At 39.6% G+C, this 22,382-nt stretch overlaps 1 protein-coding gene across 4 annotated transcripts in view; it reads right to left on the bottom strand.

The window, feature by feature from the left end:
- Positions 1-22,382, bottom strand: part of LOC124797823 (aldehyde dehydrogenase, dimeric NADP-preferring-like) — a 115,206-nt gene that overhangs the window by 52,642 nt on the left and 40,182 nt on the right. The window contains exons 1-5 of one of the 4 annotated variants that reach the window (XM_047260851.1): positions 15,268-15,471; positions 14,778-14,821; positions 1,647-1,790; positions 1,238-1,333; positions 891-1,112 (exon numbers count right to left, since the gene is read on the bottom strand). In XM_047260851.1, the coding sequence (XP_047116807.1) occupies positions 891-1,112; positions 1,238-1,333; positions 1,647-1,790; positions 14,778-14,821; positions 15,268-15,271 (510 nt within the window). In that variant the 5' untranslated portion in view covers positions 15,272-15,471. Of the gene's footprint in view, positions 1-890; positions 1,113-1,237; positions 1,334-1,646; positions 1,791-14,777; positions 14,822-15,267; positions 15,472-22,382 lie in introns of those variants that run through there. The other 3 variants (XM_047260850.1, XM_047260852.1, XM_047260854.1) reach the window with 3 other exon arrangements.

Raw genomic sequence — 22,382 nt, 5'->3', positions numbered from 1 at the left:
TTTTTATGACCTATTTCTGTGGGTCAAACAAGTTATCATTTGCACTGCCCTTCTTGGCATACATTCAATATCTGGTGTTAGATCTAATGGTACTGTTACCACCCAATTGAGAAATATTTATATGCTGATAGAATTTTGATAAGCTGCCTGGATATTCAGTCCTTGTATTTTTGTTTAGGTAAAGATACAATTTTGTTTCACACTCATATACACACAGAAAGATAATGTTCAAAAACATTACAGGAAATTCACAAGGTCATATTATTTTGCTGTGGTGGAAGGGCTTATGTAACTTAACAGTATCACACCTGTACACCCATGCACACTGAGTAGTACAGTTTGTTCCATGTCAAACATACACCTCAGGAATTGTACGATTCCTTTGTCATTTGTAGTCAACCACTATTAAATTATGATGCTTACAGCACCATCTATTGCGACATTTTGTAACTATTTATTTTTCTTCTGTCATACGTTTTCCCCCTTCTCTGATAATATTCTGTTGCAAATTAGACGTCGTTCTGCCCAGTGGTGTTATTTCTATAGTGGTTTGAAAGTTTAACTATAATTATAATCACCCTGTATATCAGCACAGTGGTAGGAAATATACAGCAGCTATTAAATACAATTTTAGAAGCAGCTTGTTTGATACTAATTTGTCTGTATCAGATTTAGCTCAAGTAAAATAGTTGTGTCACCTTAACTATAGTTCATTATTAATGCCATTTAATACCACTGCTTCTCTTTGCTAATAAATAATTTTACTCATTCCGCATTTCTGAAAAAGCTCTTTAATGACGAGGCCTTCAGGACATGTGATATAAATGAACAGACCAAACAAGGGTGTTAACATAGAAGCAGTAATAACAGTAACAGTTGGAACACATTACCTGATCTAAGTACTTTGGAAGTAACTCAGCTATGAGTTCCGAAGATCGAACAGCCACTTCTGATGGTTTCAGCACAACACAGTTACCTGCAGCTATAGCACCAGCCATTGGCAACAGAGATAACTGCAGTGGATAATTCCATGCACCAATAATTAAAACTACACCATAAGGCTCCTTAAAAATTAATACGTCATCCATCAAATTGACAAATCCTTTCGCTGGCTGTCAACAAAAGAAAATAAATTTCCAATAAGATCTTTAGGAATTCTTCACCACATATTTGCTTCACAAAAATATCATCATGGTTATCTTGTTTTAATATGGTTAAGTGATTCATAACAGTATACCTTATCAGGCTTCATCCATTCTTCCAAATTCATCAATGTATTTGTTAAGTCATATTTTAGAAACTCTACTTCTGTGACAAGGGCCTCTTGTTTGCACTGAAAAATAAAAACCAATTTACTAGCCAGAAATAGCTTCCCATATTATTACATCCAGCGACCTGAACACCCAACTAAAATTCAAGAAATCACTTGATTAATTGTAGCTGAACATGAGAAACGGTTTTAAAATGAAAAAAACTGAGACTCTTTCTGTCATATTTAAATGGTAATATTTATTTGCTGCTTGCTCTACGTACGTATTACTTCTAATACAGCATTCCGAAACTAGGAGTAACTTTAAACAAAATCACACTAATGTGAAAGTTAGTATCAGTTACAATGACAATAAATTTCAGGATATGTTACTCACTTTTCGGAGATCTGATGCTAAAGCTGCAATCATTGCACCTTCATTCTCTTCATACATTTTGTACAATTGTTTCAACTGCTTTTCACGAAATGCTGCTGGTTTTGTTTGGCCGCTATTAAAGGCATCCCGAGCCTGTTGCACAATCTGTACCAAGAAATAATGAAACATTAAGCTATTTCTCAAAGCACTAAATAAACTAATGGAAGATAGAACACAGAAATAAAGACAGTGAACCATTCCAAAAATTAATAAATAAATTTGTCAGATTATTTCCATTACACAGCACTGGTTTGAAAATGGCGAAGACAATGTCTGACTTTTCTATTTAATATAATACAATTCCTTAGAGTGTAATGATTTTTCACTGCCACTGCCACCACCACCACCACCACCACCAGCAATAATGTGGATTAAGAAGCAGTAGCAGTTGTGGAGGTGGTGGTGCAAGGTACTTGTCAGTTCCTTTTAAAATGGTGTAATTGCTACAATGGAAGGCAAACAAAAGTTCGTCTAATGATGACTTAACAGTGCTCTTTATTGTGGCCAGCATACTGTTAAAACAATAAACACCTGGGGGAGTGGGATGGGAAGGGTGGAGGGAGGGGAGGGATGGGATGGGTGGAGATTGTGGTACAGGCACACAACTGCAGGAGGGGAGGGAGGAAAGGGGGAAGGAGATTACACCACTGACTACATTTACACACTGTGGTAATTCTGAAGTGATATGGGTAAGTTACACATTTAGGTTTAACTTTAACAACACTGTAGACACTGGCAGCACTACAAGTTAAAACCTGATGCATTACATTATTGTTCAAAACAGTATTAACAATCTGTATGACAAACAATATATTTTAGGTGCGAAAAACTTTTGTAATCACCTACATTTCGATAGGCTGATACCTTCTGACTCCATACTGGAATTAGCCACATAGGTTCTTCATTACAACATATGTACAGGGTGAGTCACTAACTATTGACACCAAGAATAACTCTGAAAATATGATAGGAGCTGAAAAGTTTGTGGGACAAAAGTTGCATGGGATAACGGGGGCCATAATATGACGATGGTTTTTTGTTGCTAGGTGGCGTCGCTTCAGAGATATGAAGGAAAACTTTGCTTTTTAAATGGGATACTATAGTTTAGTATTTTATGATAGCGGCTATAGAGACGAATCCAGTGATGTGTAACAGTAAGGCCTTTGAAGGTCAACAAGGTGGCATGAACGTCCATTTACAGAAGGTGTTCGAAGTGATGACCAGTGGTATCAATGTAGTGCTGCAATCATCTTATCATGGATTGAGTGGTATTCCTTTTCACATAGGCACTTATCGAAGCACATGCTCTGACAAATCTCTCTCACATATCTTCAAGTGTAGTTGGAACATCTTTATAAACAATGTCTTTTATGAAACCCCACAAGAAAAAATCCAGAGATGTCAAGTCTGGCAAACAAGCCGGCCACGACAGATCTCCTCCGCATCCAATCCAATGATTTGGGAATTGTCTCTGCAAGTCATTTCTAGCCATCAGCAAAAAACGTGCCAGACAACCATCGCGTTGATACCACATTCTGCTCCCTGTTCCTAAAGGTAATTCTTCCAATAACAGACCTAATATTTCTTGCAGGAATTGGTGCACTTCCTACTATTAAGATGAAATAGGGGCCTATAATTCTGTCCTCCAGAATCATACACCATACATTCACCGACCACGGTTTTTGGTGTGCAACTTGCCGCAGCAGTGGATCTTAAGTTGCCCAATAATCCACGTTATGCAAATTAACATTTCCATGGTCCGTGAATGTAACCTCGTCAATGAATAAAATCAAATTAATAAATGTGTCGTCCCTCTGAATCTGAAGTTGAGCCCATCGGCAGAATTCAATGCGATGCATACAACTTGTACCAGTTAATTCTTGGTGGAGACTGATATGGTAAGGATGATACTTATGGCGGTATAGAACATGAACAACACTACTCTGGCTCATGCCAGATTCCCCTGTGATTTGAAGCGAACTAACACGAGGATCTCGAATCAAGTGGCAAGAGTACCAATTTCCGTTTCCTCATTAGTAACTTTCCTTTGCCAGATATGTTTCTGATGCATTAAAGGTCCACTGTTGTTCTCAATTTATCATACACACATTTAAATGTACGATGTGTAAGGTGAGTACGTTGAGGATATCTTTCAGCGTAGAAGTCTCTAGCTCTCACTGAATTTTGTTGGTATTCTCCATAAATGAGAAGCACATCAACTTGTCTTCGAAGGAATACATCATCCACATTCGCTTGATTCAACGATACTAGTCTTATCATTCCTATTAGTGTTGTATTGTGAAACCGTCGAATGATGTTTACATGTCAATGGCACATTAGATGGATATGCTGTATTAGGTGAGTATTTACTATTTGCATGATATAGGAGAGAGAATTGTCGGAGCATGCGCTTCGATAAGTGTCGATTTTTTATGGCTCCCGTTGTCCCATGCAACTTTTGCCCCACAAACTTTTCAGCTCTTATCATATTTTCGGAGTTATTCTACGTGGCAGTAGTTAGTGGCTCACCCTGTATACAATGCATCTGATGAGCACACATTAAAGAATATTTCTTACACAATCGCTAAATGCCACATTGAAATCTTTCCCTGGTTTCAAGGGAGTAGCCATTATAGCTTTCCATTTGAAGCCAGGGCAATATCTTTCTGATCACATCTTGTTAAAAAGTTGCACGGGAATGTCTCTTGGATTTTTGGATTCAGCTGTTGCAACATGTCTTAGTGAATACTGTTTGGTCATGGACTATATTTTTCACCATATATAAAGCAATTCTAACTCTCACAAGAGGAAAGATTTGCTGTACATCTGAGTTTTTCAAAATGAAGTCAGATCTTCTTTTCGTTGGTTGTCAGGGGTACTAGGAAATATCATTTTGTAATTCACGAGTTCTTGTACTTACTCTGCACTGTTTGCATTATAACATATGGTGATACATTACAAATGTCATTTTTTTGTACAACAAATATGTCAATTCAACCCTCTCTCCCAGAATTTCTCTTGATTATTTCCACTTAGCCACTAGACAACACTTTCAGAAGATATTGATCCTTTGTCAGGTGCCTAAGATCAGGTTAACGCAGTCACCTAAAGCTGTTACAACCTTTTCATAGATCAACTGCAGTTTGTCACTGTATGCCTTTTTTAGGTTAATGTGTACAGCTTATAGTACAAATTTCACACATTTTATATTAGAATCATACATTTTGCATTAAAATCATCTACTACAGTGAACCTGAGACAAACACTGAATAGTTGCCATCAATACCATGAAATTCATTAAGAGAATATTATTATTCAAAAGTTACGGTAGACTACAGTCATTTTCCATTACAGACCTTGTATAAGATACATACAAAAGATTTAAGTTCATCCTGCTATCTATACACAGTTACTTAAAACAGTCTTTTCCACGGTTTGTTTATACTCAGTGAACACCTAATGATTTTCTTGAAGGTTTATTAAACCTGATAGAATGCATCTGCTAATGGAACTGCGCCTTTTGGAGATTTCTATGTTGTACCATAGGCTGTCATTAACTTGGTTCTTGAAGCTCTTATTATATCAAACTTTTTTCTGCAGCTCTCAAAGTCAAAACACTGCTCTATTTGATATGGTTGATGTGTGAAGTTGACATGGTACAGGATAGATGTTCGGTCAAAGATACACTAACAACTGAATCATATATTTTAAATTAAAAAAAAAAAATTATTGAGCAGATTTATTATTACTATCACTACTGAGAGTAATGAGTTCCTTGTTCACAACAATAAATCTGTTAACAACCCAAAGTTTGGTTTGAACACCAAAGTGCTTTACTGGCTGTGGTCTTATTGGAGGTGGTATGCTGTTGTCCTCCTCTGACGTTTGAACTGGCTAACCCAGCCAATTATAGAGGGACCAAATCAGCAAATATTGTCAGAGGTGAAAGAAGTGGTAAGTGACAGACAAAAATCCTACGACCAATGGGGAATCCAACCTGAGACCTCTGGATCTGTAGTCTGTCAGTTTACCACTGAGCTATTCCTTGTTCTCTTAAATCTTGGAATCAAAGTGGATATAGCTATCATCACTTTCTGTTCCACAATAATTGTTGCATGATATCTGCTCTTCATTACAGTGACCACTAAATGCTCAGCCTCACACAAATACAATCCTGCAAATATAATTAATGTTCATTATGTCTTTCCACTGAGCAGTGGATATTCAGCTTTTACTCAAATCCAAAGGACAGTAAATTCCATGCTGCCAAATTGTGTCTTCAATATAATGTTGCTAGACAAACCAATGAGATTTTCTTCTCCAAAGGAAATAAATTCAGATTTAGCATTGGCTTTCTTGAATTATTTTATAAGGCAAGTGATCTTCAAATATCATCAGTATTTACATCAACACATTTTATTCATTATTTTCAAATGTAAGTATGTATACATCTAAAATAAGTATTTTGTCCTTGAAGTAATGCTTTGCAAAGGAGAAGAGATGTATGTGACTAATTTTTCAATTAATTGCATTTTGACATTCAACATCACATGCTCATTCTGCGGCTGATGGCACTAAAGCAAACACCCATTTGGACACAGTCAATTTGCCTTTTTTTTTCAATTTCCTGAGAAATTAAAAACTGTGTGCCACATTGGTAGACAGAACTTCTATAAATTTTGGAAAGTAGGAGATGAGGTACTGGCATAATTACAACTCTGAAGTTTAGTTGGTAGAGCAGTTGCCTGCAAAGGGCAATGTTATCAGGTAAACAGCCCAATACATAGTTCTACATTGCACACTATTCTGCAGATTGAAGATTTATTCTGGAAAGCATTATTTGCTCTTAACAAAATGCTTAGAAAACATATGTTTTGTTGATTTAGCTGATTTGACTTTACAGTCAAGAAATTGTGATGTTTATCAACAATGCATGAATGAATGGTTCAGGGTGGTGTTTCAACTTACTCGGAAATAGAAACTGCTACCAATATTTTCAGACAATATGCACACCTTAGTTTCTCTTCAATGTCATCATTTGTTGACATTAAGCAAAACCTACAATAGATGACATATTTGTGATGTGTTTGTTTCATTAAACACTTGCCACTCTGCGGTGTGCGCTCTCAACATCAACAGACATGTATAAACTTTTAGAGTGAGTGCAAGAACAGCTTTTAGTAGAGCCATTAGGCACACTTAAAAGTGAAAGTGATACACTTTCTTGTTTTCAGAATTAATAGTCCCTTTCTTGGAGTGGTCTACCATTCTTCTCACTACTTTGGTACAGAAAGAGCCGAAATGTGCAGCTATAAAACTCTTTTACAGTTTACTCATAGACATAGAATGCCTGAAAGATAGATAGAAGTCTTCTGAAAAAAGGTGTTTCTCCTTAAGAACTCCTATACCAGAGACGAATCCTTATGTGGAGATAATTTTAAAGAAATAAAACTGTAAATAGCCAGCATGTAGCCATATGAATATTATCTTTTTTTATTTTTGTTTATAAATAAGTGTTCTATGTTTTTCTGTTGATACATTCCACATCATAGCTTTCACATGAATTTGATCCATGGACCAACTAACTAACCAACCAACAGGTGGGGTACCTCTCATTCTGCGATCTAAGTGACCTACTCCTCCATTTAACCTTTCTATCCCTCTCCCTTCCATGAGGAAGAAACTATCAGTTCCAAAAATAGGAAGTGCATCACTTTTTCTGTTATATGAGTATACTGGCAGTGCTATACATTTCACCTCCTGAAACTAAGAAATGTCTCACAATTTATTAGTTTTCTTGAGTGAATTTTCCCTTGATACAATTACAAGAATAACTTAAGAATCACCATGTCTCAAAAAAACACAAATAAGTACATATTGTTAAACACTACAGAACAGTGAAAGTGGTGGCTGTGAGGAGAATGTCTGCTCTCCCACCTCTGGAGTTTAATTGTCCTGTAACTGCCAGCAGCTGGCTTCCCCTTATCCCGAGACTGTAAATGCAATTTGTGGTCAGTGTGAAATTCCTGGTATAGATGCTATCCAGGTGGCATCACAGTCAAACAACAACTACAAAGCAAATACCTATCACTGACAGAGTTTATGAAGCTACACCATCACATTATATTTACACTGCTGTGGCCAGCATAGTTCACTCACATCCAACAGCTGTTGCTACTTCACTACAGTATAGTTTGATCACAGTCAGTCAAGGTTTCAGAGGGCAGCAGAAAAAGAACAGCAGTGAACATCACTTGTCACGTGTACAACACACTGTAGGTCATATAACTCACGCGGTATGTCATTGCAAAGCTGCGTGCAAGAATGCAATCAGAATTTACAATGCACACATAAACGTTACTACATAGATTAGACCTGCATGGAATGTACCTTACAAAAAAGGAAGCAAAATGACGATTTGGGTTTAATATTTCATCACAATGATGAGGTCATTGCAGACGGAACACAACCTTTGATTGGGGATGTACACTATGACCAATCAGTCTGGAAATATTTAGGACATTTGCAAAATTTTATTCCAAACTTAGTTTTCCACTGAGACTTTCAAGAACCCTCTCAGTATAATGCCATCAGTGCCTACATGCCAGCCCAGGCTGTCCTTCAGGACAGAAGCAGTTCATTCCAGGAAAATCTGCTGAAGGCACCATCATACCACCATTTCTGGCATCTAGACTGAATCATGTTGTGTAGCTAAGCCACCGAGGTAACCAACAGGGAATGAGGCAGGCATGTCCTGTGTGGTTATTACGGGGTACTGGAGGACAGAGAACAGCTGCTCCTCTCAATTCTGTGGCAGCTGTCATAGGGAGCAAACCCCGACTGAGTCGATGTACTGTGCAGATGGCCTCATGCCATCTGCCTCTGTCAAATGTAAACTGCTGTGTCTCTTGTTTCCTATTCTGTTCACTTCTTTGTTCAAACTCTTAGACTGGCAGTCCATCTCTACCTCTGCCACAGGGCGAGCCTTTCTGTATTCAATTGTCAAGAATATATTGAAAGTTTTCTTTAAGCCATTGGCTTCTACAGTTGTCTCAAAGCCAGTCACAGGTTTCAAGTCCGTTATTGCATTGCCGACTGTAAGACGAGCCGAGCACTTTTAGATTCTTCTTAGTGTTTCCTCTTCTCTGTCAACAGATGACAAGACATGTTAAATACCACTGAGTGGTGTGAAATACACACTATTTCTTCCAGAAATTGCGTAGTGTGCAAAGCGAGGGAAAAGAAAAGAGATACGAGGAATGAGTGTGAGAAATGTCTAGCGGTGTTGCACGTATCTGTATATTTTGGGGGTATACCACAGCAACAAAAACTTCTAAAACAGTATTATCTCCACTCTTCAATAAATAGTAAGGATAGATTTACAAATAATTGCTATCAAAAAAATTACATAATTCTGAGGACAGTGTGTAAGACAAAATACGCTATTCCTTGTAAATTTATATAGTAAATATCGGATCAACTAGGGAGAAAAATATTAGTAAGTCAATTGGATAATTAACTGTTTTATTTTGCTGCCTCCCCTCAAACACTCAACCATCCCACCCTGCACGTAATACAGCGAAGGATGGGGAGGAAATCTGTGCCCTTTCAAAGGGACTACCTTCATATTCATCTTAAGTGATTTAGGGACATCACAGAAAATCTAAATTGGGATAGTCATGTGGGAACCTCACTCAGTGTGGTGCAGTGGTAAAACAATGGATTCCTACTCTGGAGGACGTTGGTTCAAATCCACATTCAGCCATTCTGATTTTAGTTTTCAGTTGTTTCCCTTAATTACTTATGAGAAATATCTGGCTAACTCTTTTTTTTAAATGGTACGGTCAATTTCCTTTTGTCTTCCTTCCCCTTTTGAGCTGTCACCTTCAGGATTACAAGTCCAATGTCTCACCACAACACTTCACACGGTCTACCTTACGGCCGATTGCAAATGTATATCAATGGATTTTCATTCATCCTCTCGGTATCCTTTACTGTTGCAGATGGTGTGTAATATTGGAATATTTTGTGGTGACCCTGAAGCACAGCCATCGTTTCCCAGAGCACCTGGGCACACAATTTGGGAACCACTGCTCTAACAGATGAGGAAACAAGGATAACTATTTGCAATATTATGTTTTCCACAAATCCAAATATTCCATTATTATTTATTTAATAGTGTCTTGTCTACAATGTTACAATGAAAGGTAAAATGAAGTAAATAAAATTATGAAATGGGAACCTCTGTCAAATTCCTTTCCTACTCTCCCTAATTATTCGCCACACTCTTAATACCTCAATGAACATATAGCCAAGTTTCCTCCCATTCCACAGATTTGAACCCTCACAGTGCCAAGCTGCCTGTCTAACTGTACAGCAATCCTATCACCTTGGAACAGTCTGGAGGATTTTGGTGTGTGTGTGTGTGTGTGTGTGTGTGTGTGTGTGTGTGTGTGTGTGTGTGCGTGAGAGAGAGAGAGAGAGAGAGAGAGAGAGAGAGAGAGAGAAAACAAAGTGGTGAGTCCTGCTTGTGGTGTTGTACACTTAATCCTGGATATGTTGTGTCTGTATTCAAACAGCACCAACTTCTTGTACAGTGTTCTGCCTACTCCAATTACCTTGCACATTGCTGGCTTCCTTCTGTGCACCAGCCCTCCATATCAGTGTAACCCAAGTTCAGGAGAACTAACTGGACGGGAAATTGGAACACATATTTGATATCTGTGCTTCATGGAGATCCAGAGGAAAACTAGTTACCTACATTTCAACAAGTTTATGCATCTAAGTAATTATAAAGCACCTGGAATGACACAACCGAAAGACTGGCTGCTAAGAAATGCTGGACCCTTGCTCCTACTCAATTCAACAACAGACATCTCACCTTAAGACAAACATTTCTTTCTGTTCCACCCCCTCGGAACTCATTTAGTTTTGTTGAGCAGCCACTGGGTCATCTGTCTATCCCACTCCTGCCTCATGTGTCCTTTCCTACCCGCTCCATATCCATCAACCCAAGCACTAATAACATATCACCAAGGTCACGGTAGTGTGCGTTTGGGTGTCTGTGTGGTTGAGTGCATAAATGTGTGTTCTTTCTGACAGAAATAGAGCCAGGGCTCAAAAGCTAATTAATACTACATTCTGTTACACGAGTCTACAAGCCACACATCAGTCTGCTAAAGGTAAGTACTTTCCTTTATTTTAGAAACAGTTAACTAATGTTCACAGCTTTTGAAAAGTCAGTGTTCCATTTTGCATAAGTTTCACAACTGGAGACTAGTGGCAACATTGGCTAACGATCAAGATCTGCTAAACTTGAATCCAATGAGGAATTAATGAGGTCCCTGAAGTGCTCATTATTTAGCATCAGTCAGAAGTAACTTATAGTTTATGGCTATCAAGGAAGTGATGAACATTACTCACCGATGAATCGCAGAGTTGTTTTAGTAAGTTTCAACCAATTGTAGTGCATTGCTTAAAAATTTGAATTGTTAAAGAGAAAGGAGCACACACAGGTGTAGGACAGTGGCAAATTAATATCAAATGAATTCAACAAAATGCTCTGAGACACTGAACAAAATAAAGGTAACTATTAAAGCTAGAGAGGATACTGTAAGTACAAGGGACAGGCCAATGTGCAAATTCTATGGACAGCTCAATAAAAGAGTGTGATGAGAAATCTGTTATACAGATCACCTAGAAATCAAATCAATAAGATATGCACAGAAGCAACATCAGATTTGTTAAGAAAGCATGTGAGGAAAATTAGGCAGTTATGGCCATAGAAAAAAACTGACACAGTATACTAAGATTTAAACAATTTTCAGAAACGAGAATTAAGGGTGTCAACAAACGAAATGTAAATTCAAAGAGACTTTGATGCAGAAAACAGCAAATAGATGACAAAAGTTAGATGACAAGACAGTTGACAAACTACATGCATAATTTTACAAGTTGCTAATGCCTTTGATATTTACCAGTGGTGGGGCTGGAGCAGGTGACAGTGAGTGGGTGTGGGGGTAAGTTTTACAGCAGAGGCGTGTATTAGGAGATAATCTAAAAGATAGACTGTTTAAAACAGAAGAGGTTTTTTATTAAATTGTTAAAAGCAAACATTACAAGGAGAGTTCATTACTTTCTTAACATATGTTACACATAATGATCATGACAGTACACTAAAACAAATGGGCTTAAGTGGTGGAGCTACCAACAGTAAGTACCAGAAAAGGAAGAGGGGGAGAATGATACAAATAGCCTATACCACATTTCCTCCACCAAACACTGTAATTACTTGCAGATTATACAGGGTATAAAAATAAAGTTTTACATATTTTAAGAGGCTAAACCAAAACAATGAAAAAAGTCCTTCAAGCATGGAGTCTAAAATGCTTGCCTTAAGAGCTACGATCACATTTTCATATTTGCTACTGTGTAACACATCTACTGCAAGTTCTTTGCTATTACAAACAACCTACAGTCTGCACTAAACCTATGAGTGTATAAATGAGAATACTTTATTCTGTTACTGTCTAACATCAGATCATGTATTGTACTAAAGTGCATTAAATATCATGTGACTGTAAACATCAGGCTACACTGCAGGTCAGTCTATTACCACAACCTATATTTTGCATTCACATTCATTGTTTTTGCCAATTAATAACAGAACTGCAAGAGCTTGCAGTAAAAGAGATTATTTCACAGTAGCAAAGATGAACAAATGCTCATAGCTCTTAAGGTATACATTTTAGAGTCCATGTTTACTGGACATTTTTATCTTGTTTTCATTCATACTACCACCTTCCAAAATATGGTAATTTTTTTGATATCTTGTATATGTAATTTGAGGATACTACTCACCAGGCGTCCTTTCACGTCTGACTGTCATACACAGCATACATTTGAATGTGGTAACAGAAAATACAACTACAAGCACAAATGGCATGAAGATGCTTAGATGAAAGCACACTGTAATGGTTGTTGAAATACGTAGCAGGTGACTCATTGTCCACATAATTCTTTCCATTACTTCATTAAATACACATTGTCCACAAGCATCTCTTCCTGATGTAAAAGCAAGTCAAAACTGTGTAACATACTGGAACTCATACCCAGGTCTCTGCCCTTCACAAGCAGTACACTGACTGTTACCCCAACTGAGCACAGCTCATAAAAAAGATTCAGAGTTTAAAATTGCCACTGCATATATTCCAATATCCAGGAATCTATCCTACTAAGCTGCTGGACTAGCTCAATATAGCTGCCTGCCTGCTTTAACGGCACCAAGTTGACACTTTGTATCAGTCTAATCCCTCTCTGATTGCCAAATTCAGAGCACAATGCTCCCTGAACTGGGGGCACCCACACCCTAGCACACAATTTTACCTCGTCACAGATGGTTAATACACCTACTTTTATGAAGAGTATAAAATGCCATCTTACCAGTTTGATCATTAGCATGCATGATTGCACTGTAAGTAAATACAGCTATACAGTAACACTGAATTGTTAAAAACAGTCTGACATCAGTTTATAATCGCACAAACTTACCAATCCATGTCAAAAGCGCACAAAATTTCATTTATGAAGGACCGTAACTTCTGGATATGAAAATTTCATTTTCCAAAGTTAGTGTACATCTTACGTGCTTATATTTAGCAGTTAAGAATAGTGAGAATAGCCTTATAGTTTATTCATTCTGTAAAAATTCATTTTTAACAACTGTTGTTTGTGTATATGAAGACTTACTTTAAAATGACCTAAACACTTTCTTCTAGAAGCTTTTTTTAAAAAAAGGTAGGACGATGTCAATTTACAGCGACATTCAGCCTATATCTGAAAGCTACAGTGCAGTAGGTACTGGGAGATGAAAAAGCTTGCACAGGATAGAGTAGCATGGAGAGCTGCATCAAACCAGTCTCAGGACTGAAGACCACAACAACAACAACAACAGTGCAGTGCATCATATCCTACTATCATTTCCTTCAGGCTGAAGGTGATAATGATATTTTACAAGTGCAATACTAGAAAGAAAAATGTACTCTCTCATCACCAGGTGAACTTACTAACTTATACCATTCATGAACATACCGTTTATCACTGACATGATTTAAAACTAGGCACATAACAATTCTGGGGTTGAGTGTTACCTGCCAGAAATCAGTAGAAGTTGTTACCCAAGTGTAAAGGTATATTATCATTCAGTACATTATCTATTACATGTTTCTATAGGGGATAGTTGAATGAAAAGAAGAGATGGAAAAAAGTAAACAAGACATTTATTATTTCAAAAGCAGTTTCCATAACAGTTAATACATTCACCCACTGTGAGACAAAACAGTTAATGCCTCCATGGAAAAATGTTTACCAGTGCCTATGCAACCATGCTTGTATTAATGTGGGCACTTCTTCATCCAAAGCATACATATGGCCACAAATGTCTTTCATCAGGACTCCAAAAATATGGAAATCACATGGGGTATGATCAAGACTGTAAGGGCTTCCCACTGAAACTTCTGCACTACAGTCCAAACAACTTTAGCAACATGTGGCTGTCAATTTTTTTGGACGAAGAGATGCACATCTGAGTACAATCATGGTTCCATAGGCAACCACAAACATGAAGGCATTGGCATCTTCTCTCACAGTGGGGTAAATGTGTTACAGTGGTTACTTTTGAAATAAACAGTTTAATTACTTTTTCCATTCATCTAATTTTCATTTAACTGTCCCCTAATTTTTTTAAAAAAAGTATCTTTCCTACAAAAAGATAACACCAGAAAGTAGTGACTACTTAGGGGCTTACACATTATTTAGCAGCCCAACTAAATGTCCAGACCTCTAAGTAAGGGTCTAGTCTTGCAAACTACCCTTCACTGATTTATATCTCATATGAATGAATGAACATTGGGCAGAAATGCAATTCTGATAAATATTTCTCTTTGACAATGGATAAAATATGTGAATCTAAAATAATAGTAAGCTCTTTGCCAGACTATCAAGATATTTCTTCAACTGAAGAATCTGACAGTTCATCCTTCCCTAATTACACAGTGAAATTGTGGAAACATGTTACATATAAATTACACTTACATTGGAATAGGCCATGCTTGAATCTTTCCCGTTCGCCACCGGACCTGTAAATACGAAAAAGCATCTTAATTTGCGAAAGAACATCACTCCTCTCTGCATTTTTGAGACATGCTGTTCCCAAAACATAAACATTTTGAAGTTACTCTCTCCTCCCTTATTCAGAATTATTGGTATGCAAAATTCGCGTTGTATTTCATATTATGATACTAGACTGGTGCAGACAGTAACACAGCTTCAGTTAAATAACGACCGACTACAGTAAACGAACCGAATGAACATCGCAATTTTTTTCAGATGATACCTACTTCCCGTCCCATGTAAACAATCATTTATTTACAACGACGAAACCACATGTATGTGGGCGTGTTCAACATCTGAAAGACAGCACACTAGAACTTCAACAATCCTAAATCTGTCAAGGCACCTATCAACTCATACCACTTCACTTCAACAATGCACGTAAATAACGTCAAAAATTGAAGACATTTACCCATTTCCGATTTCTGTTGTGCAGTAAATGAAACTTAGTTCTGAGTATAGCCTTCCATCAACTAGTAGCCACCAACATGATTTTTAAACAGGTCACAAATTCACTAGATGTCAAATATCCCGCATAACCTCATACATGCACATACACCTCGCCGCAGTCAATCGCCATCTCCGTCTCCACTCAGCCTTCGCAGTGAATGCCTCTAAAAAGGTGTAGATCACGTGACTGCTGGAAAACTGGTTTGTTACTGCTAGTGAGGCCCTTTCGAGCGACAGAAGCTGCGGTAGTAATGTGTGGCCGTAATTGTAGTAAGCTGTGTGATACTGAGTTAACCAAACTTCAAAACCAATGTTCTGAGATTATTAAACGATAAGTTTCTTATATGCTCTAAGATACTGGTTTATTGTGCTTTGTATTTTTAAGGAATAAAAGAGCGGTGATCCATAAATCGCGCCAATCTTTACTTTTTTATTCTGATACGAATATCTGGAGAAACGATGGATTACAATGTCCCTATATACAAATTTATAGCGCAAGCTGCTATTAAAACTATTTCTCTCATAGATTAAGGGCCAACTATAAGCGTAATGTACATATTTCACTCGGTATAGTGTGTGTTGAACCACTGCTTACTTAAGTTACCGGTAACTTTCGTGTTTTGTCAACGGTAATGTGCTGCAATAGAGCGAAAAAAAGGGATATTCTTTCGTTCGTCGCCTAATTAATTCTGTCTCTGGGACCCTCGCACAGATCGCTTACTGCCTGGCGCTTCTATTTTTGGAAACAACGAAGAGAGATTCAGATAATTATTAAGGATTTCTCTACCGGTTAGTCAAAGGTAAGCTCCAAGCTACAGGTAACGTAGACATGTGTGTGCTTCTGTCTTATTCACCAAATTACTCAGCATTTAGATATGAGATGTAAAAATAGCAGCGTTCTAACAGATATTACAGCAATCTTGCCCCCCCCCCCCCACACACACAAATATCACAAAGGTCAGCATTGTGCTTACTATGTAACAAAGAAGTATATAAAACACAGACATTTCTGTTGTCGACTTGTGTGATACGCCGTGAGAAGCGACGTCATGATAAACTGTTTTCATTTAATGGTGACATTCCACGACAGCTTTTAGTTATTACCATACCATGGTTTTTCTTCCTCTTCCTCCTCCCCAACACAACCAACATCGTTGTCACTAAGAAAGTGAGGAGGGGAAGGGAGCCTATAGTTCTCGTTTGCGTATATGTCATTGCAGAGACGAAGTGCTACTTCAGGTGAATAAGGATGGTGCAGGAAATGATCTCATGACATGTCATGAAGCATTCGATTCATGAGTCAAGAGTCTTAATATGCATTGCCTCGTTCTTCAGGTGGTGAACGGTAGAAAGCAGAGAACTGTAACCAGCGAGTTGATTTTCACCAATGCGGTATTATATGTGACTGGTTGCTTTATTAAGTACACAGTTGTCGATAAGCAAAGTTGCTTAAGTGGAGAGTTTCTTGATTTTTCATTGCAATCTACTCCTTAATAAGATAAACGTTCTGCCTCGCACAGGGAATTTACCTGGAGATTCAAATTACCGACACGCGATATGTGGCGTTGGAGCGGGTCGATCAATTCGTTAATTCACCTTAATTGGCGGCACACGCTGTGTCCGCACACTTTCTGACGCAGTAACTCCATGCGGCTTTTCATTCGTATACTCCTTTTATAGGTTCGGGCTTTTATGCTGAAGAGGTAAAAATACATTGCTGTCGGTCCGTGCACGGTACCAATATATTCTGAAAAGCCGCGCCGAAAATGCGCCGTTTCCGGTGGTCATACCGCGAGCCTAGCAACCATTTGTATACCTATCGGAAGACCGGCCTTAGTGTAGCTATCCTACAGAACTGATTCAAAATGTAAATGTTATACACGTCCTCCAGCCCAGGCAAATTGAGTAAACCCCTCGGTTGTTTTGCATTAGATGTGGTCTAGGATTGACCTTACGCAGCCCATAAAGTACCATTTGTTCAAGGGCGGTGCCTGAGAAAACACCGAAAAACCATGATTTTTTTGGTATGAAAAGTGCCAGTTGTGGGGATGGCAACTTCTGTAATTTTTATACATGACAGATGGTCGAAATTTTTACCACATGTTCTTAAGTTGATGATCTCGAGAAATCTTAACTTTTTTACGATGTCATGGTCCGTTATTGAGGTACAGAGGTCCTAGTTACCGCACTTACGCACGTAAAATATGCACATAATATCCGTTGTGAGGGGTAAATGTAGTTTTAACTGACCTAGTGGACACATGACAAGTGTTCTGGGTATTCGATAGGAATCTTATGTCACCAAACTACGTTTTTAGTCGGCATTTTTTTTCCACCAACAAAACTTTGTGCCTATTGTATAATGAACACTTCACGCCTATAGGAATGACCACAGTGTACTGCAGTGACATAAAAAGGGCACAAAAGGGCATTAACACATCTTAAAAGACTTAAAACGACTGCCAAAAATTATGAAAGTGGAAAGGCTGCAAATTCAGTAAAATATTCCTAATTACGTTTTCACTCTTAAGATACAAATCATAAGCCGGGCGTTATGGATGAACTGCGATAGATTAGTAAGGTATGCAGAAAAACTGCAGAGCGAACGATTTTGTATTAACGTTATTTTTATGCGTGCATAGTAGTTGTTTATGTGTGTCAGGCTATATAAATGTGTCGGAGTAAAGAAAAAAACAGTCAAAACTTTACTGACCTATAGAATTCGTTTTATACAGGCTGAAAAGTATATAAACCGACAAACTCTGGGAGGTTGTAGGGGGCATCAAAACAAATATTTTTCCCTAATGTCTTGTTTTCTATGAGGAGTAATTAAACTGGTAGAGGAAGATTTCTCTGGCGGCAAATTAATTAAACCAATAAACACTTTTCCATTTTTTTTATGACCAAGAGACAATACATTAACACAATCCAATTTCAATTACAGCAGACTTTCGAAAATGCCTCCATTGACACGTAAACAAAGGTTACACCGTCGGATCATGTTCTGTCTGACACGGGCAAAAACGCCAGGAGTATGCTGAATTGTTCCTGCTGCCGCTCTATCCGAGCAACCAGATCCTCTTGTGATGCAACAGGAGTTGCGTAAACAAGGCTGCGCATCTCTCCCCACACAAAAAAGCCCAGAGGGGACGTATCTGGGGATCGAGCAGGCCATGGTACAGGACCACCTCTGCCAATCCACGTTTCTGGAAACCGTCGTTCCACACGACGACTGAAATGTGCCGGCGCCACGTCATGTTGGAACCACATGCCTTGTATTGTAGGGAGCGGGACGTCTTCCAGCAATTCTGGCGGGAAAATTGTAATAGTGCCTGCCATTTAATGGCCTAGATAGCAGATACGGTCCAATTAAACAGTCCGCAACAACACCGACCCACACATTAACGAAGAACCGCACCTGATGAGCACTAGTAACTCCAAACATGCGAATTTTGCATGTTGAAGACTCCATCACGCCCGAACGTTGCTTCATCGGTAAACAACACAGAGGATGGAAATGTAGGATGCATTTCACACTGTTGTATCACTACGAAAACTGTGCTTTGGGTGGATAATCAACGAGTTCCAGGTTGTGGACACGCTATAAGTGAAATGGACGTAACAACTGCTCTTGAAAGACTGTTCTCACATTCGTCTCATTCATCCTCATCTTATGTGCAATTGCACGAGTGCTAATTGAAGGATCCCGCTCCACATGCTGCAAGACAGCTTCCTCAAATTGCAGCGTTCTTGCCGTGCGCCGGCGTCCCTGTCCAGGTAATCTGCTAAATGAACCGGTAGACAGCAGCAAAGCTCGTATGATGCGGGATACGGCGATTAGAATATTGTTGTTGATAAACCCGCTATGCACCTCGTCCGTTGTGGTGCGCTACGAAGTACGCACCAACCATATCAATGTACTCACTCCAGGTGTATCGCTCAATTAGTAAACAGAGACAATGCACTATTACACTAGTGGACAACAGTTGCCTACAACTGATGGGCGTAACACGGCCCCCACCGGTTCAAATAATCCTCATAGGAAAAAATGACATTAGAGGAAAGTATTTGTTTTGATGTCCCCTACAACCTCCCAGAGTTTGTCCGTTTAAATATTTTTCACCCTGTATAAGAATCACGCTCTACTGCAGCAGGGCAAAGAAAGAAACTAGCGAAAAATTCTCCTGTCGGAGCACAGAAAAGGCGAGTGTGTTCCTCTTTTAAAGACTCTTGACAGTGTAGTGGCGAAACTAGCTGCCTCAATCCTCATTTCGTCTTCCGCGTTTCCCCATGGGAAAATATCCGCACTCTCCGGTGCTGAAAGAGAGTAGCCGAGCGGCAGAGACGGTGCAACAGAGAGGAGACAGTGCCAGGGGAAAGAGAGCGCGATGGACATAGAATCAGTGGGAGCAAAGGAGTAAGGAGGAAGAGATAATGAAAAATACAGGTGAATGGAGACCATAGGGAGCGGCGTCTGCAAGCCACAGACTTGCGAACTTTAACACGCAGATAAAGGAGAGGGCTCATGTTGGCCGAAATTTTAAACACGTGGATGTAGAGAAAAAAAGGAAGTTTGGCCGTACAGTATTTTTCAGTTGCCGAGGTGTGGTGGGGAAAATGGCAGTCTGAAAGAAGACAGTGACACAGAGAGGAGACAGTGGCACTGGGGCGCACTGTAAATCAATGGCAGAAAAACGAGACGCTGAAGAGCAAAGGAAGCTGGTACACTTGCCTATAGTATCGTATAGGACCCCTACGAGCACGCAGAAGTGCCGCTGCACGACGTGGCATTGACTCGACTAATGTCTGAAGTAGCGTTGGAGGGAACTGACACCAAAAATCCTGCACGCCCGTCCATAAATCCGTAGGAGTACTTGGGGGTGGAGATCTCTCCTGAACAGCACGTTGCAAGGTATCCCAGATACGCTCAATAATGTTCATGTCTGGGGAGTTTGGTGGGCAGCGCAAGTGTTTAAACTCAGAATGTTTCTGGACGTGTGGTGTGTCGCATTGTCCTGCTGAAATTGCCCAAGTCCGTCGGAATGCACAATGGACATGAATGGATTCACCCGATCAGGCAGGATGCTTATGTGCGTATCACCTGTCAGTCGTATCTAGACGTTAAAGTGGTCCCATATCACTCAAAACTGCACACGCTCGACACCATCACAGAGCATCCACCAGCTTGAACCGTCCTCTACCGACATGCAGGGACTATGGATTCATGAGGTTGTCTTCATACCCGTACACGTCCATCCGCTCGATGCAATTTGAAACGAGACTCGTCCAACCAGGCAACATGTTTCCAGTCATCTACAGCCCAGTGTCGGCGTTGATGGGTCCAGGAGAAGGGTAAAGCTTTGTGTCGTGCATCAAGGGTACACGAGGCTCCGAAAGCCCATATCGATGATGTTTAGTTGAACAGTTCGAGCGCTGACTCTTGTTCATGACCCAGTATCAAAACCTGCAGCAATTTGCGGAATGGTTGCACGTCTGTCACTTTGAAAGATTCTCTTGAGTCGTCGTTGGTCCCGTTCTTGCAGCATCTTTTTCCAGCCGCAGCGATGTCGGAAATTTGATGTTGTACTGGATTCCTGATATTCACTTTACAATCGTGAAATGGTCGTAGGGGAAATCCCCACTTCATCGCTACCTCGGAGATGCTGTGTCCCATCGCTCGTGTGCCGACTATAACACCACGTTCAAACACCCTTAAATCTTGATAACCTGCCATTGTAGCAGCAGTAACCGATGTAACAACTGCGCCAGACACTTGTCTTATATAGGCGTTGCCGACCGCAGCGCCATGTTCTGCCTGTTTACACATTTCTGTATTTGAATACGCATGCCTATACCAGTTCCCTTGGCGCTTCAGTGTATATGACAGTGGCACTAGGAGTGAGATAAGAGTATGAAAGCTTAACTACAAAGAGAGTCCGGGTAAATGATTTAGAATGTTCTATGTTAAAAGATCCCGAATACGTTCGTGTGCCAAAATTTTTTATGAGGAAGGCCGAATGAGGATTGAGGCAACATGTTCGAGAAACTTTCATCTAAGCCTCTAAGCAACAGCATACACAGGCGAAGCTAAAAGGCTTAACATAAAAGTTGTCGTTGCCATCTACACTAATGCCGATTAGATCTCATATTAATACAGAACCAAAACAAACTTAAAGTAATGACAGGGGTAAAAATATGAGCGAAGTAGAACGGGCTGACCGTTTCCGAGAATTAGAATCGCATTTTAGATTTTTATGGCGTCATCCATGCTAATATTATAAATGTGGAAGTACACTACTGGTCATTAAAATTGCTACACCAAGAAGAAATGCAGATGATAAACGGGTATTCATTGTACAAATATATTATACTAGAACTGACATGTGATTACATTTTCAGGCAATTTGGGTTCATAGATCCTGAGAAATCAGTACCCAGAACAACCACCTCTGGCCGTAATAACGGCCTTGATACGCCTGGGCATGGGTGTCAAACAGAGCCTGGATGCCGTGTAGAGGTACAGCTGCCCATGCAGCTTCAACACGATACCACAGTTCATCAAGAGTAGTGACTGGCGTATTGTGACGAGCCAGCTGCTCGGCTACCATTGACCAGACGTTTTCAATTGGTGAGAGATCTGGAGGACGTGCTGGCCAGGGCAGCAGCCGAACATTTTCTGTATCCAGAATGGCCCGTACAGGACCTGCAACATGCAGTCGTGCATTATCCTGCTGAAATGTAGGGTTTCGCAGGGATCGAACGAAGGGTAGAGCCACGGGTCGTAACTCATCTGAAATGTAACGTCCACTGTTCAAAGTGCCGTCAATGCGAACAAGAGGTGACCGAGACGTGTAACCAATGACATCCCATACCATCTCGCCAGGTGATACTCCAGTATGGCGATGACGAATACACGCTTCCAATGTGCGTTCACCGCAATGTCGCCAAACACGGATGCGACCATCATGATGCTGTAAACAGAACCTGGATTCATCCGAAAAAATGACGTTTTGCCATTGGTGCGTCCAGGTTCGTCGTTGAGTACACCATCGCAGGCGCTCCTGTCTGTGATGCAGC

The sequence above is a fragment of the Schistocerca piceifrons genome, chromosome 5 (assembly GCF_021461385.2).
Source record: "Schistocerca piceifrons isolate TAMUIC-IGC-003096 chromosome 5, iqSchPice1.1, whole genome shotgun sequence".
In the NCBI taxonomy this organism is placed as follows: domain Eukaryota; kingdom Metazoa; phylum Arthropoda; class Insecta; order Orthoptera; family Acrididae; genus Schistocerca; species Schistocerca piceifrons.
The sequence above is the reverse complement of the archived record's forward strand: the minus strand, read 5'-3'. Positions and strand labels throughout refer to the sequence as shown.